Raw genomic sequence first — 16,503 nt, 5'->3', positions numbered from 1 at the left:
ATTGCACTAATTGTACAGGCGCGGATCTAGAATTGATACGTCCCCCCCCCGCAAAGGGCTTAAGAATAACTTCGTAAGAGGGGAATGATAAAGCTGTCTCGTAAAGTTTTTCATTACTGTTTATTGTACTGGCTTGCCGACTTTATAATATTAGTAAGAATAATTTAAAAATTTGATGAAAAACGGCTGATTGGAAGGGCCTATTTATCGCATAGAATGTTTCTTATTTTTAGATTGCTCATAAAAATCCATTTAAATTCTATTTCGTGATTACAAACATCTGCTGGTATTTAATAGAGTTTTTTTGTGAGGAGATCGAGTAGATCACCTCTAAATTATAAGAAATAAGTATGACTCAAACTGCAGAGTTTGAAGAGAATTTGAGTTAGAAAATTGAGAAAGCTAGAAAAGAAAGAATAGAAAAGTTGAAAGCCGTGAGAGTTGTCACACCAGGTTTTTTAAATTATTTTTATTTGTTTTAAATTTGTTCGTACTCTTGGATTTATAATGTAAGGAAAAGCTGTTGTTAATAACGCTTGTTTAATGTAAATCTGCACATTTCACCAAAATGACACCTTGAAGGACACTAAATTAATCCTCAGAATGCTCTAAAAACATTTTCATGGAAACGCATGTAATGTATCGATGATGTTTATTACATGATGTTTGTATGAAGAATTGATGATGGAATGTTCGAAAAGTCTCATAAAATGAAAAAATCATTTAGTAAATGTAATTCCTAGATAGTAACGTTTTAGAACAATTGTTTTTGCATTTTCAATAATTTTTTATGTTTTAGTATAAATGAATGCATTTTAATTACAAGGCCAAATCATTTGTTGCCTATTACTTTTTCCATATTAATCCAAATTTAAATTCTCTAAAATCAATCGATCCTAATTAAATTACGAAAATTTTTGTGAAAGTTTTAATGGAGAGGTTCACACCAGATTCTACCCGCCAATAATTTTCGACTTGAAGGAAGGAAGCGACCAGCATTGAGTGGAGGAGTGGGGTTGCGGCCAGTGTATGTTGCCTTGGAAACGATGTGTTGCATCAGCCTAGTCTTACCTTAATATAAACTGTCGTGCTCAGCTGGCATCTCGCACAGTTTGGGTCTGTTATAGCTGCTGTCGTACAGCATTCATTTGTAATCTATTTCGGCAACCATTTCACTGTAATCTAATAACCATGCTCCAATCACAGGTATTCTTCTCCAGGGTCTCCCAGTGTCATAAACCTCTGGACGCTGTTGAACATACTGTAAGTTATTTTCATATAAATATAATATATATATTTTAAAATATATATGCACTATTTTCTTGTTATTTTGTTTATTGTTTGTATACATGTTTCTGTTTATTTTGTTTTTGTTACTTCTATTGATATGTTTTCGCCGAATACAATTACAATTCATACTGCTGCCGTAATCTAAAGTAAACAATAGGCAAAGGTTTTGTTCATGTATTAACAGTTAATCATAGTAATAAGTTAATGTTTATTAAGGGGAAATTGTCAAATTATTGTTCATTTCTTCTCTGTTATTGCAAAAACGGTTTATGCTAATAATTTCATTTATCAAGTATCCAAATGATTATCTCAAATATTTTAACTAAAAATTACAGAAATATGAATTTTTATGTTTAGGGTTTCATAAGCAAGCTGTCTTCTTCTTGATCTATTGTATAAATAATTGTGAACTGTTATTCCAGAAACTTTTTATTTTTTATACTTATTAAAATTTCGCAGTTGGTATTCTCAGGACTAAATCCCGTCGGGATGACTTCCCTTAGAATTCTGATTCTGTACTGACAATGTTTAGTTGTTCACTTTTTTTAAAATATTTATTTATTTACTTCCACCGTAGTTCGCACTGTAACAATGTTTACATTATTCACTTCCAGTACTTGTAATTCGTACAGTACCTGCAATTTCTTTGGAAGTGCGTTCCATCACAAATAAATCTAACTTTACTTTCAGTGTCATTGAAATATTCCAATGTAATTTAAACCTTTCTCAATCGTCTAAAGTATGTGCCATTGCTCCCCGACCAGGACATCTAAATGGTAGATGAAGTTGAGTCTTGCATAAAAAAATAGCCAATTACTTTACTACTTGCCGCGATTTTTTTTGCTTCGTCTTCTTTAATACATTCCTACGGGATTCGACGACATCGTTTTTTTTTTTTATAACAATCTTTCAAAAGCTGATTTATTATTGTATCAAGATAGCTTGAAAGGAAATTATTATTGGTTATTATTTTTTTCCCTCTATTTCTTTGTTTCCTCTCTTATATTCCCCCATTTCGACTATGGTTGTTTAGTGTATGGCGGTCTTTCTGGTGATATTGAAGCTAAGCTCAAGCGCCTCATGAACTGCTTCATAAGATTTATTTTCAGCATTTCCAGAGACTCGCATTTCGCACTGCTACGATGAGTTGAAGTGGCTTTTTCCTGTCTATCGCCGCCAATATTTTTTGGCTTCTTTCCTTTTTCAAGTCATCCAGTCTCAAAGGCCTTCCTATATTTTTCAACTCCTTAAGTTTAAATCCTCCATCCATTCCCGTAACACTAGATCTCGCTCATCTGATCTCTATATTCCCTCTCACCGTACCTCATCCTTTGACAAATCCTTCCTAATTCGCGCTACCTCTCTCTCTGGAACTCCTTGCCATCATCTGTCCGCCATGCTCCTACCTTATCTATCTTTAAATCCCGTCTATTCAGTTATCTCCTTTCTATTCAGCTTCCTCCGAAATTCTAATTGTTTTAATTTATTTCCTTTCATTTCTGCTGTTATTTTTATTTTCACTTTTTGTAAATACTTATTTATTTATTTATTTTCTGTTTAATCACAGGCCAAACTGTTAAGGCCTCTATTTGTTCCTGTATTTATTCTTAGGGGACAATTGTCCCAGAATAATAAATTTCTTTTCTATTTCTATTTCTATTTGCACAAGGAAAAAGTAATAATGTAAACAAAATGTTAAAAGTAGTTTTAAACCAATTTCCGTTGCGTTACTTTGTTCCAGTTTTAATAATAATGGTTCTCGCAGAATTTAGATAGTTGTTCTTTCCTTGGCTTTTATGGTTTGTAATCCTAGTTTTCTTGGTTGCCTCAGTCCTTCTAAGGCAAGCTTCCTTTAGACTCCTCCATTAAAATCCACCTCGTCTAAGTAGCCTAAAAGGCTAGATGGACTTTGAACTACTGTGATTGTACTTTAGATGTACCTTTGATTCCCAACTCTACATTTCTAGGACATCATTGAACAAGGAGAGCTGTTGGACACATCTTTTTTTTCTAAAGTTCTGGTTTTGAAAAAATTGCTTGTCAGGAATTGCGAATACGTTCTTTGAAGAAATTTTTAAACTGATAAATCGAGGAATGCATAGTTTGCTCAATGCTTCCAATTTAAAATACGATGAAGATGAATTTCATCTAAAATCATCTCTAAAAGCAAAAATTCCTTCGATGAATGCGTTTATGATGATAAAACGCAAGGTGTTCTGCTTTGTAGCAGGAACAATCATGAAGTGGCTAGCGGTTGAGGAATTTCCTTCAAAATACTCAGCTTACACGTCTTTAAATTTATTCTTTTTAAAAGTGATGTAAGGAATAGCAGCTACCTGGTACTAAGATTACCCTATAACAGCCTAACAGCGTAAGTATTCCAAAATAGATATTTGATGAGGATGAAGCTTACAAATGAAAGTTATACCTCTATGGAAGCAGTAGCGCTTTCATAAAATCAGATAATCATATAGAGGCCATTTCGGAGGAAACGCTCAAATCTTAGAAATATATTCAAGTCAATGTCATTCAGTGATTTTGGCTGAAATCTCTAGTCGTTTTCTGTTCGCAAATCAAATTTCGCTTTGAGCTTTTATTTCCGCTGATGACGAGTTAGAAGAAAGCATGGTATGTATATAAGAGTGACGCGAAATGAAGTGAATTGGCGGCATGGCCAGGGTCATACACGTCGATGATGTGAAGAATGATGATGATGAGTGACATACCACACTAGTGCGAGTCGTCTAAGAGGGGGAAAGAATATCCTTCATCGTGGGTCGTCGCTCTATAATTACTAGGGCCGATTGCCGGCAATGCCTCTATCTAGCACAGACTAATTCAACGCGCTCTACTTGGCTCAGTGCCAACTTGTGACGCTTCCGATGTTCGGATTGCATCAGCCAGTCTCTACACTTAGTTCTACAACTGTAGACACCGTCAGTTCGTGCATTTAATTGCCCATTGGACATTTATTTTGCTTTTACAGCATTTTGTAAAAATGATGAAATAGTTTAGTCGATTTTTAAAGAATCCTCTTCCTTACTCAGTATTTATTATTATTTCATTTTCCACTTGTCTCCTAGTATGAGGTTTAACTGATTTATATCCGCTATGAACTCGCAAAGATATGGTTAGAGCACCTTATCGACAATCTCTTAATACTTGTAGACTTCAGAAGAATCTATCTTATCATTTTTCAAATTTCTATTTTCAAAACTTACACTTCTTTTAAAATGACATTTCCCCTGATCTTTGCTCAAAATTACCCCCTAATAAGAATTTTAATACGATAGAAAAATTATTCAAAGAAAATTTGTTAGATTGTATTCGTATGTATGTTTAGAGGAAACGGTCGGGATTGTTGCTGAAAAATCTCACCATTCTGTATAAGTACTTTTGTTTGCTTTTTCTCAAAATCACTCGAAACCTCTTTCCTTCTCTCTCTCATCCCCTCACTGTAGTCGTTTTGCGAAATTTCTCAAAATAACTCAAACTTGATATTCAGCTTTGACACATACTCAGGTCTTAGCCGAAATTGGTCAACCGTAAATGTCTTTTTATTAGTGCAATTATTCAGTTTTTGTTTTGCATTTTTTTTTCTTTTCTTTAAATAAATGGCTCTATCGATTTTCTTCAAATAAATGGCTCTATCGATTTTCTTTAAATAAATTAACCCTTCACTGCATGAATTTTTATTTTTCGTTCAAAAAATTACAGTTTATCCTTCAAACCCTCTATTTCATGGGAAAAATAGTAAAAAAAAATTATGAACATCTCAAATCGATTTTTGCTGGCACCCAATCGGCTAAAGACTTAAATTTAAAGAAAATAAATTAATTTCTTTTTTAACTGAGTACATCTTTCTTTAGCTAGGTGTATAAAGTTACGCTAGTAATTTATCCAAATTGTTAAATGAAATATCATTTCCACCAACCCCTTTCTGAAGCAGCATGTGACGAAAAAAAATCAAAATGGGAGGACCGATAAAAAAAACACTTCTGTTTCTCTACCAGTGCATTTTGTGGGACAACCTTTGACCTACACAAACAAAAACGTCTATTCTAAATGGTAAATACATCAAGTAACCGATAGGATGCAGTAGTTGAGAAAAATTCAAGCCCAAAAGATATGTAGCCGATTGGCTACACCTTGCAATGAAGGGTTAATAAGTTGAGTAATTTCATATAAATTTCTATTTGCGCACAAATACGTGACTTCAAACATGCTTTGCTTAGGTCTTCTTCAGCCGGGTTTTTGCCCACATTTCTGACCGCTCAGAGTTGATTAGTGTTAGGGGTGTCTTTAGTTGTAGTTTTCCTTTCTGCACTCTCCGCTCCATTTTAAAAGAAGAAGCTCAAACCTCGAGTAAGACACAACTCACGTTGTCTCGAAAACCAAGATTGGCTTAAATTTAGCTATTGCTAAACTGTTTTCCTCCTCCTTGGTCCAGTTTATACGAGTATTTGTATTTTTATTTAATGGTTAATTTAATGACTTTGTTAAATCTAACAAAATGAAAACCATTCAGAACATATTGATCAGATAATTCATTTTAGTATTTTAGTTCACGCAAGGTTCGAATATTAAAAAGAATGATTTAATGAAGACAGGTGTTCCGCTAACAATTTGGCTAACTCGGCAAGCTATGAAGTTTGCCTCTCTCCCTAATCCCACTCTCTCTAATCAATCTTCCAATCTAATCCAAAATCTCTCCAATTATCTGGAAAGTTTGCTGCTTAAACTGGATGAACATAATTATCCAATCATTAAAAAAGAATTGTGTGATCACTCGCGCTATGAAGTTCTCTCTAAACTTAGTTACTTGATCCCATTGATCTGTAAATATTTTATATAAAAATACTTTCTAGGTCAGCACGAGGGGAGAGCCTCCCTTTGGTAAAATATATACTAGGTAACTAAATGTATTATGTTAATAAGAAGTAAATAGGTTCGCTTACTCCTGATGTACGAGTAGTAAGAGAAATTCTGTGAACATTCCAGTTTTGTATTTTGTTAGAGTTTGGCTCTTAAAATTTAGATACATCTTCACTTCATCCCTTAATATTGTTGGCAATATGTTATATCAAAGGGCGCATTCAAGCTAATTGTACAACTCTCTCCGCTTACGAGTAAAATAAATGCAAAACATTTCTTAAGTTACAATCTTGTTTTCTATTTATCTGGAAAGTTTGACTAAAATATCTCTATGGTAACGGGAATCTAAATCTAGAGATAAAGTTTGCTATAATATTATGTTTACAGACATCACTCTTATGTATAGAATTAAAAGCCTTTCTGTAAATAATATTCTGATACATTATAAGAACGCCATTAATTGATAAGCCTCAGTAACAAGCTTCTTATTTCAACTGTTTAAGCTACAAGGTTACTCACGACGACTTTAATTGATAAGCCTTAGTGAACATGTTTTTATTTTAACAATTCAAGCTGCAAGGTTACGAAAGACGATAAGGCGCTCAAAATAGATTGTGTAAAACTATAGAATTTTGAGAAATAATACAAGGGAAAAACATCTAAATAAATTCCATAACAAAGGCAGTATCTTTCTCTCAGTAGGCAAGACAGTTTTCTTTTTTTTTTTTTTAATGATTTAAGGCGCGTCAACATCTAAGGTTATTGGCGCTAGGTAAGATAGTTAATTCGATAATATTCGGTGTTAATCTGATATATCCGTTTGGAGCTCTCCTGAGAATGATCTGATTTTTCACTTTGAGTTGCTGCTCGAGGTTCAAGCGGCGTTACATACACTAGGTGTTGAGGAATAGGGCTTAGTGGTAAGGTAATCTTGATCTTACGTGAGGCTGATTCAATACTCGTCGGTACCAGGTACAGCTTCGATGTCATAGACTGTATAAGGGCCAGGTAGTAATTTCGCGTTTCGCAGCTCGTTCTCCCGATAAGTACCTATAGAAGTTTTGAGGGATTTGTCGGGTCGGCGCCTGAAGCGTCAAGCAGCCAAACAGCTGGAGGAACTTTAAGAGGTTTAGTGTGAGTTGTGCGACAGAGGACATGCTTTCTTTCAAAGCATACCCCTCTTATTAGAGAATCTGTTGTTAACCAAGGTATCACCCCCTCCCCATTGACTTGAATTACTTACTTGAGTTAATGTAAGTAATTTTTACAAGTTTCACCCTGTAACTTTACAGAAGAAGGTGGTGAAAGCAATTTCTTGGCGCGCAGTTTATATTACTAGGAAAGCGTTACTACCCTTGACGATTGTGAAGCTTATCTTGACAAAGCTTGTCAAATTCAATTACGGATGTGACTATGAATAAATTAACTTGACAACACCTAGCTGGGATTTCACATTTCAGATAATATTGTAGGTTTCTTTCTAGGTTACCATATTAAGAAAAGAAGTAAGTTGAAATTTTTTGAAGGGTTTCATTAAGCGGTACCCTGATAATTATTATGGTCATCAAGGCGATAGGTACTAATAAAATAGAAATAAACTATTGTATTCACTGTTACTCAAGCCAATAGAAGCTTTCTGAAAACTAGAATCTCTTTATCTCCGAGGGTCTAAAATTCTCTTTTGAGTTTCCAACTGTCGGTTTTATTAAGATCTTCATCTGGATTTCCGGTCATCACTTTAAAAGAACAACAATAATAGGCCCTACCCCGAAAATTAATTATTCATTATTTAAATCACTGTTTCATAGAAATTTTATTGAAGCAGCAGTATTAAAGTAACAAGTTTACTGAGATGTATTGACAATAAAGAAACTTTAAGGTACACGAACCTTACGTACACGAACTACTTTTGAATCTCTCAAGTGCCTTGTTGATGGAAAACTAAATTTGTTGCCTCAACCGGAAGGATTGCTGCACATCTCATTTTTAGGCTTTTTTTTAAAGTAAGTTGGAGTAGATTTTGCTTATGACCTAGTCGCCTTTATTCACATGGAAAGAAATGAAGAATATACCTGTCTTCATGTAAGCCCTTAAACTCCATTTTATTGTTGAAATCCAAAACTTTTGACTGTAGAAGCTGTTGAAAAATATTGACTTTGGTTTCAAGAAATTCCAAACTGTTTGCAGCAATGTTCAATTTAAACTTGGATAATTCTACTGATTTGTAGAGAAATATTTTAACCTTCTAATTAATGGAATTAGAAAATATTTTGTGTTTTCATCTTAGTGATTAATGCAATCGGTTGCTGCTATACTTTGTGCATTTTCATTTTTCAGTTGTGCAAATGAAACTAAGTAATTTTTCTTTAAGCACACTCCTAGAACAAACGATCGTAGACTATCTTTATATCGTACATATGTTTCGTTATTGTCCTTTTTGTGTATATTTAGCATATTTTCGTGAATTTTGTATAAATTTAAAACAAAGAAAGCAAAAGAATAATGTTTTATAGTTGAGGAGAATATTGTATTTAGTATTTTGTAAAATAGATGGTTTTTCTTCTTCGTGAAATACTACTCAGCTATTGTGAGTTTGATGAAAAATATTGAGTTAGAGCTTGAGAATGAGGCAGATTTTGTAACTGCGCTGTATTACGATATTAGGCTAAACTTATTCTTTTATTGATGACTATAATACTATTAGGTAGAGCCTCTTCAGCTTCTGACAGCCTGAACTCATACTTTGGAGTTACCTTTTTTCGAAACACATCACTTTTGATCCTTGTAGACGCAAAAACATTGCTTTGCGAACATGTTCCCAATGTGGTTGTTTCAATGGACTAAAAATCGTAGCAAGCTGAAACTTGCTAATTTAGTTTCTGTTCGGTTTCGGCTGAAATCCGTCTCAATTTCTCGTAAATTGCTTCTAAGAGTTTGTTTAACATTACTTACAGTACACTTAAATTTTAATCGAATCAAAATTCTTGCTAGGGATATTGTGATCCTGGCTAAGGTTCGTCTCACCATCATAATATCTACTTAGCTTTTAGTTGTTTTTAAATCAACAGTTTTTGCAAGGCACTATTTTAAAGATATGTTTATCTTTAAAATAAATGTATATGTATATGTAAGTGGATATGTATATTGTTTTTAAAGACTTTGAAGAAAACATTGCACCATGTGGACATTCCAACCAAGAAGGCGACCTTTGCGATGGCTTGTTTCTGGGCGCCAGACGCACTTTTCGGCACGACCATTGGTGTCATACGTACCAAGGTGGGCTACTGTGGCGGCACCAAACACAACCCTACCTACACAGATCTGTAAGTTTTTCTTTCAGAACATTAAACTGTGATTAAAGTATTTTGGGGTGGCAGGGGATAGAAGGGGTATTTTTTGCCTAAAAATTTTTCATTTTATGTGATAAATGAAATTATGTATTTATTTTCATCTTTCCTTAAAATACAACTTCTTGCTTATAAGACGCAAAGTACTTAAAAGCAATAAATAAATAAATAAAGTAAGTAAGAAATAAAATGTTAGGTACTTGCTGATTTGTAAACCTTTTATCGTTCAATCTACCGTTATTCTTCACTTTTAAACTGTAAGTTTTTATAAAAGAGATTTTTGTACCTTTTAGATAGATTTTCCTTTTTGTCTATTCTGCAAAGAACCACTGGAGAGATCTTTTAAAAGAATGCTTAGCATTGCGGTCCGCAAAGAATCCACGAAAACAATTTTCATACTTCTTACTAAGAGGGCTAAAAGAAATTAACCATCAGTTACCCAAGATTGCAATACTACCCATGCTATTGCTATAAGAGAAGGACGGCACTTTCATGTCGAAAAATAAAGCTCGAACCACTACTTCATCAAGATCTACAAAAGCTATTCCCACATAGAATATTCGAATCGAATGGCATTCATTTCATCGGTTCACGCATCGGTTCACGATTGCAGTACATCCCTAATTAGGTCTAAGAATCAGACAGCACTTTAAAGGCGTGTAGAGAAACCCTAACTTCCAGCTGAACTTTAGGAAAATCGGGCTAAAATTTACTCAGTTGCTAGTAAAAAAAAAGTAAAGTAATCGCCTATTTTTTCAGGCGGGGCTTAACGTCCAACTTACCAATTAGGTGTCGTGGACGGAGGCGACTAGCAAACATACTTTACTGTAAATTTCTTTTATTAACCATTAAATAAAATCCAAGGCCTAGACTAGAGTATCGAACCCAGTACCACAATTAGCTTCGCAGGTCTCGCCTCTTTCCGCTCGGCTGCCGTGGCGCCTATATCAAGTTTAAAGAAAGAATCGTACAAGTCGATTTCGATAAAATCACAACTAACTAAAAAGTCAATTCAGTGAAATTGTTGGTGACTGATTTACACCAAAAGGTTTTGCTCGCGTGTACAAGCGAAATAACAGATCTCAACTTTCTATGCTTGGGGCAGTTCAGATTAACTAACATAATGCAGAGATTAGAATATAACCTTTAGATCATATTTGATGTTCTGAGGGTGCCCTGGCTGATTAGAGCAATCTTCCAATTGAATTCTACTTACTCGCGGCAAACTATTTAATTCGTTAACTCTGAACACTCTCAGCTACAGTCTCTGCTGAAGACTTAGTCAGAAACCCATTTTATAATTGTCATCAATTCCTATGGCTAAGTGGCCAAGATTAATCATGTTCACGCTAATTTCCATTTAACTGTAACACCCAAAGCTTCACGCTAATTTCCATTTAACTGTAACACCCAAAGCTTCACGCTAATTTCCATTTAACTGTAACACCCAAAGCTTCACGCTAATTTCCATTTAACTGTAACACCCAAAGCTTCACGCTAATTTCCATTTAACTGTAACACCCAAAGCTTCACGATAATTTCCATTTAACTGTAACACCCAAAGCTTCACGCTAATTTCCATTTAACTGTAACACCCAAAGCTTACTACTATACACCATTCTTTTCTCTGATACTATTCCGCCGACTGGAAAATTGGCAGCGTTACTATTCATTTTTCTTTTGAGCTCTGGATGCATTTGATTTCAGTGTTCTTTTAAATCATAAAAAGTTGTTTAGAAAATGGTCTAAGTACGCAAAATCTCTAAGTAGATAAAATTTTGATAAATATTTTTTTGAAAATCCTCCTCTCTCCTCCTCGTATTCTCCTCCTCACATTCTCCTCTCTCCTCCTCGTATTCTCCTCCTCACATTCCCCTCTCTCCTCCTCGTTTTCTCCTCCTCACATTCTCCTCTCTCCTCCTCGTTTTCTCCTCCTCACATTCTCCTCTCTCCTATAGAGAGTGCTACCGCTGGGTAGCTTCTCTCCTCCTGCTCTCCTCCCGCACCAGTTCATCATACTCTTCTCATTTCCTGATTGTATACAATGTATGCAGATTGTAAATCACAAAATAAATTTTAAAAAAATTATATAGGTATATATTTATTTTTAATTTAATTATTTTTGTTGAACTACTGATCAGGCGGCCAATAGTTAACATATACTGCACATTTCTCTTTAACAAATTCCATACGTTAATCGTACTCGGTGCTCACGAACAGCTTTGCAGTCCGTGATTCTAACTGCTCGGCTATTGTAGTTCCTTCTAGCTAACTGTTCTAATAGAAGTCTGTAACTTTTTTTTTTGTATTTTGCCTATGAATGAAGATTATTTTATTTCATTGTAAATTAGTTTCGGACACGTCTTTCTTCAAGAACTGGAGAAGATTGTTGTGGAGGTACGGAATAGAAGGTTATTGAAGAACCTTCAATAACCAAAATAAACGAAAAATCTTAACAAGTTGCAAAGAAATTGTTTAGACTTACAGAGAGCGATAACCTAACCTACGTATTGTTTTTACAGAGGAGATCATACAGAAGCTATAGAGATAGACTACGACCCTAAAGTGATAGATTATGAGACATTGGTGGGGTTGTTCTGGGCTAATCACGATCCCACAGCCAAAGTAAAATTGCAGGTGAGCACAGCGTCAGTCTAGTATTACTTACTTCATTTCTGTGTGATTATGCCAACGATTGGTTTTGTATGTCGTACAAGCAAAGCTGCGTTATTTATTCTGAATGAACTGTGTAAAATAAATGGCCTTGCTGTGACCATGCTACAATGGTTGATTAAATTATGAGTGTATCATTGAAAGAAAATAAACTAAAGAAGAAAATTAAGAAAATAAATGGGAAGGTTTACAAGGTGTTATGTCATCAAATAGAATATTGATCAATAATGTTTTTGACTCTATTTTTCACTTTTGCAGTACACTTCCTTTATTTTCTACCATGATGAAGAGCAAAAAGAGATTGCGGAAAGGACGTTGAAGCAGCAACAAAAATTGTACAACAAACCTCTAGTCACGCTTGTGAGACCTTCGATGAAGTTCTTCGACGCTGAAGAGTAAGTAACATTAGGAGTAAGGAAATTAACTCGCAGCACATTCTCCTACTCAAATAGTCATCCTGAAAGCTGTAAAGTAATTACCCAACCTCGAAATCAGTACACCTGTAATCCAAAGTAGCAGAGCATTTAAAAGCCTAGTTTGGTTTAAAACCCAAAGTTCAGGAAACTACTCAGTACTTTTGTTGGAAAACTCAAATAATAGCTTTCCTAGAGACGCTTTTAAAATCGGTTGGCCAAAAAAGTTCAAGCAAATCTGATTGAGTTTTGTGAAAATTCGCGAAAAGACCTGTTTAGGAAGTTGGCTCTTCCGAATGTGCCAATTAGACCGAATTTTAGCTAATTGTTTAATCCTTATTTGTATTACATTAGGTTATTTTTGAGCAAAAAGTTAAACTGGAAGTCAGAGAATACACCAACTCTTTCCTCAGAAGTGCTTTTAGATACTATTTTTTGGAAAAAATGTTTTTAATTAAAATTAACCAATTTGCTAACTTCTTGTGTGCAATGAGTTTTAAAAGAATTTTTGGAGTGACACAATTTTCTATTTCTGCACCTCTCATGGGTCTAACTCTCTTCTAAACCTTTTCTTTTAAAGTCCTAATTTTTGTCAAATATAGTTCGCTTTAATGTGGTTTCAGTATTATGAAACCGGAAATGTGGACACGAGCGTGATGTTGCAATAAGTTTCTGAACTTCTCTAAGAATTACATTTCCATGAAGTTAAGATAAAAGCGACTGGTTTCTTTTTTATTTACTATTTATTTTTCAAATTTATTATCTTTCGTTTCAAATACACATTAGTGGGTCTAATTGAAGACTCCTTGATTTTTGAGTTTATCCTGTTGTAGCACGCGCCATGTTTATTGTTTGGCCTTGACCAGTTTCATACTTCCGTCCATCATCAGAGAAATCAGTTTGGTTAAAAGATTTCCTCTTCACTTGTTTCCGTCTCTCACTACACTTAATGATTGTTATCAGTGCTTTATCCCATTTGAACTTACCCAGGGCTTCATTCTAGCATCGATTTATAACAAGCTTAAATTTTTTAAAAATTGAATAAAACGTTGTATTCTTTACGACTGGAATTATAGCGAATGATTCATAACAATAATGCATTCTCTAATAATAAATTCTTTTGTAAAATAATAATTTTATTTATGTCCTATATTTATTTTTATCGCCTTAATTTCTTATCTGAAACACTCATGCAAAAGTCAATTTTGCAGTTTACCAAGAAAGCAACAACTTGAATGGCCAGAATTGATAAACGGATTTTCAGTCTGGAGAAAAAACAGAATACCTAGTGAAATGTTTTTATTCAGAATAACCGTTCTTTAGTTAGGGGCGTCTCTCTCGCCTTTCCGAAGACGTTTTAGGCTGCCAAAAGATAGGTTTCGTACCCGCGTACTCTTTGTAAAGTTATCTACGCATGTAGCACCGGCACAGATTCGGAAAATTTTCGAAAAAATGTTTGGTAGCCTTGGAACATAGTAATCCTAACTATACCAAGTTTAATGAACCAACTGGAATTGCTTTCGAGACTATCGTGGAAATTTGCCCCAGGAATTCGTGCTTCCTATTTAGTCAATATTCTCAAACTGTGAATTTATGCCAAACAATAATATCGCGTAATATTTTGCGGGTTTTAGCTCTCACATTGCATTTAATTGTTGTTGAGCAAAGCCTTCTCCCCTCTGCCTTCCAAACATTATATTCCTGGAATAATAGTTTTATAATGTGTAAGCAGTTTCCGACAATGAATTTCCTGATGTTTTAAAAATTATAATGAAAAGCTAATTTATATCAAAATTAAGCAAATTTACTTAATAAGATGAAGCTCCTGACAAATCTTCCAGAACTAGAATATCTATTGGGACGTTCTTCTCGGCTTAGTAGCCTATCTGGTCATAATTACTTGTTGCCACTTTTTGTTCAATATTATGTGAAATAGCATATGTATAAATACAATATAGACACGAAAACTGTGTTACTGTCCCGCACTCTCACTGACTGAGCAATCCATAATTATAAATTAGGCACAGTAAATTAACTACTTTTACCTAACGCAAAACATTAGTTAATAAATTCAGGTTAAGGTAAAACTTGTTTAACCTTTAATGTTGAGGTACACCACGAATTTAAATCGCATTAAACTGAACTTCGAAAAGCTGTTTAGTAATGAAGGAGATTATCTTACCTTCTCTTTTTGGTTCACCTTAATAATTTATATTCCTATTTAAATTTTAAAAAAAAATCAAATAAAACATTAAGAATTAAAATCGCTACATCAGCTGACCGTGAACTAGATTTGTGTACAAGGAATAAATTTATTTGCCAAGCAATAAATTCTGTTAGTTAACTATTGACCCAGTTCTAACAAGGCATTGGATTTGGTAAAAAATCTATGTACATTAAATCTGATATTGCCTTTTATTTCTTCAGAGCCTTAACTGATCCGATCAAACGATAGATGGTGAATGGTCATTCACTTTTAATCAGGACGTAAGATATATCATGTTGATCACATTTACAAAAAAAATCATTTGCATAACTTTACTTACTATTACTCTCAAGTTTCTCACTTAAATAGTCGTAAAATTTCAAACATTTGAGCCCTTGACTTCGAACTCGGAATGCCGGCATCACATTTAATCTGCTTGATTAGAGCACAAAAGACATTTTGCGATTTTTGCTTTGAGTTACAGTGGATATACACAGAAATTTGTTGGTCTCAGCGAACCTCGAAAAGAATACTTCCGGTGGAAACCTAAAGCCGGAAATGTAACGATTACAATGCCTTCTCGTAAGTAGAGTAAGAGGAAGTAAAATTAATAGTAAAGGAAATCATTTATTAGCCAGCCATTAATCTTGAGTATGTGTTGTTTGTGCTGCTACTGCTAATAATAAATAAAAGAAATTTAATCTAATTCTTTTCTTTAAAATAAATATAAAGTTAATTATCTCGTTCTTTTGAAAGTTTGTTTTAGGCCGGCCGGTAGGGGTAGCCTCTACTCTGTGCTACCGCTTTGTTGATGTACGTTACCAACAGTGTAATTTTAGTTACAAATAATTTTAGGTTCAAATTGAAGTGAGTTTGAAGATTGAGAAAGAGAAAGTTCAAACCGGATTAATATGTAGACTATTTCCTCTGTAGTACTTTTCCAGTTCTAAGATCTTGATTACTTAAATACATGTTTTTTGTTTCAGCTATCATCAGAAATACAGACTGCAACAACATCCTTGGCTGTGCGAACTACTGGACTGCAAAAATAGTGATTTGTTGAAGAGTTCCTACATTGCTGCAAGACTGAACGGCTATGTGATCGGATGTGGTGGTATTTCCCAGTTTGAAACTGAACTTCCGATACTAGGACTGGACGAAAGTGCCGGTGAATATGTCAGAAAACTAGTAACCAAATATGAAGGCCAAGGACTTATCTGCTAGATTGCCAACTTATTCCTTTTATATCTGAGTTTTCCTTTTTATTTTCTTTTCTTTTCAAACAGAAAGTTGTTTCCTCTTCGATCTGTAGTATTTTTTGAGAAAATCTTCGTAAAGTATTCAATAGAACAATAGTTTTAGTATTTAAACTTACAATTATACCTCAATAAGAAATAGAACGCGTTAATGAGTTTTGTATTTCTTTTGTTGAGTTTATTTCTTAAGTGATTTCTTCATTTTGTCAGTGTTCAGTACACATCTGTAAAGAAAATAAGAAACTTATATGTAATTATTTAAAGTTAAGTTATTTTTCTGTTTGAACACAGTTTTATAGTATATTTATCGCACAAAAGTAAAGTATCAGCACAAAAATATTGGAATTAAGGAACATTAGTTATCAATTGTACGCCGCTTGATTGTGCTGTTTGAATTTTTTACATTCCAAACCTGAATAAAGTATTCAGTTTTTCTATTTTCA

The 16,503-nt window shown here is 34.1% G+C and overlaps 1 protein-coding gene across 1 annotated transcript; it reads left to right on the top strand.

Moving 5' to 3' along the window:
* Positions 1-1,073: 1,073 nt before the first annotated feature.
* Positions 1,074-16,503, top strand: MsrA (methionine sulfoxide reductase A). The gene is made up of 5 exons (XM_074112860.1): positions 1,074-1,263; positions 9,322-9,488; positions 12,035-12,149; positions 12,444-12,580; positions 15,791-16,503. Exons 1-5 carry the CDS (start codon positions 1,192-1,194, stop codon positions 16,026-16,028), a joined length of 729 nt encoding a protein of 242 aa, XP_073968961.1. The 5' UTR covers positions 1,074-1,191; the 3' UTR covers positions 16,029-16,503.

This window comes from Rhodnius prolixus, unplaced genomic scaffold, assembly GCF_049639745.1.
Source record: "Rhodnius prolixus isolate KJV_2025 unplaced genomic scaffold, Rpr scaffold_1, whole genome shotgun sequence".
Lineage (NCBI taxonomy): Eukaryota > Metazoa > Arthropoda > Insecta > Hemiptera > Reduviidae > Rhodnius > Rhodnius prolixus.
This window is presented reverse-complemented; position numbering and strand designations above follow the sequence as displayed.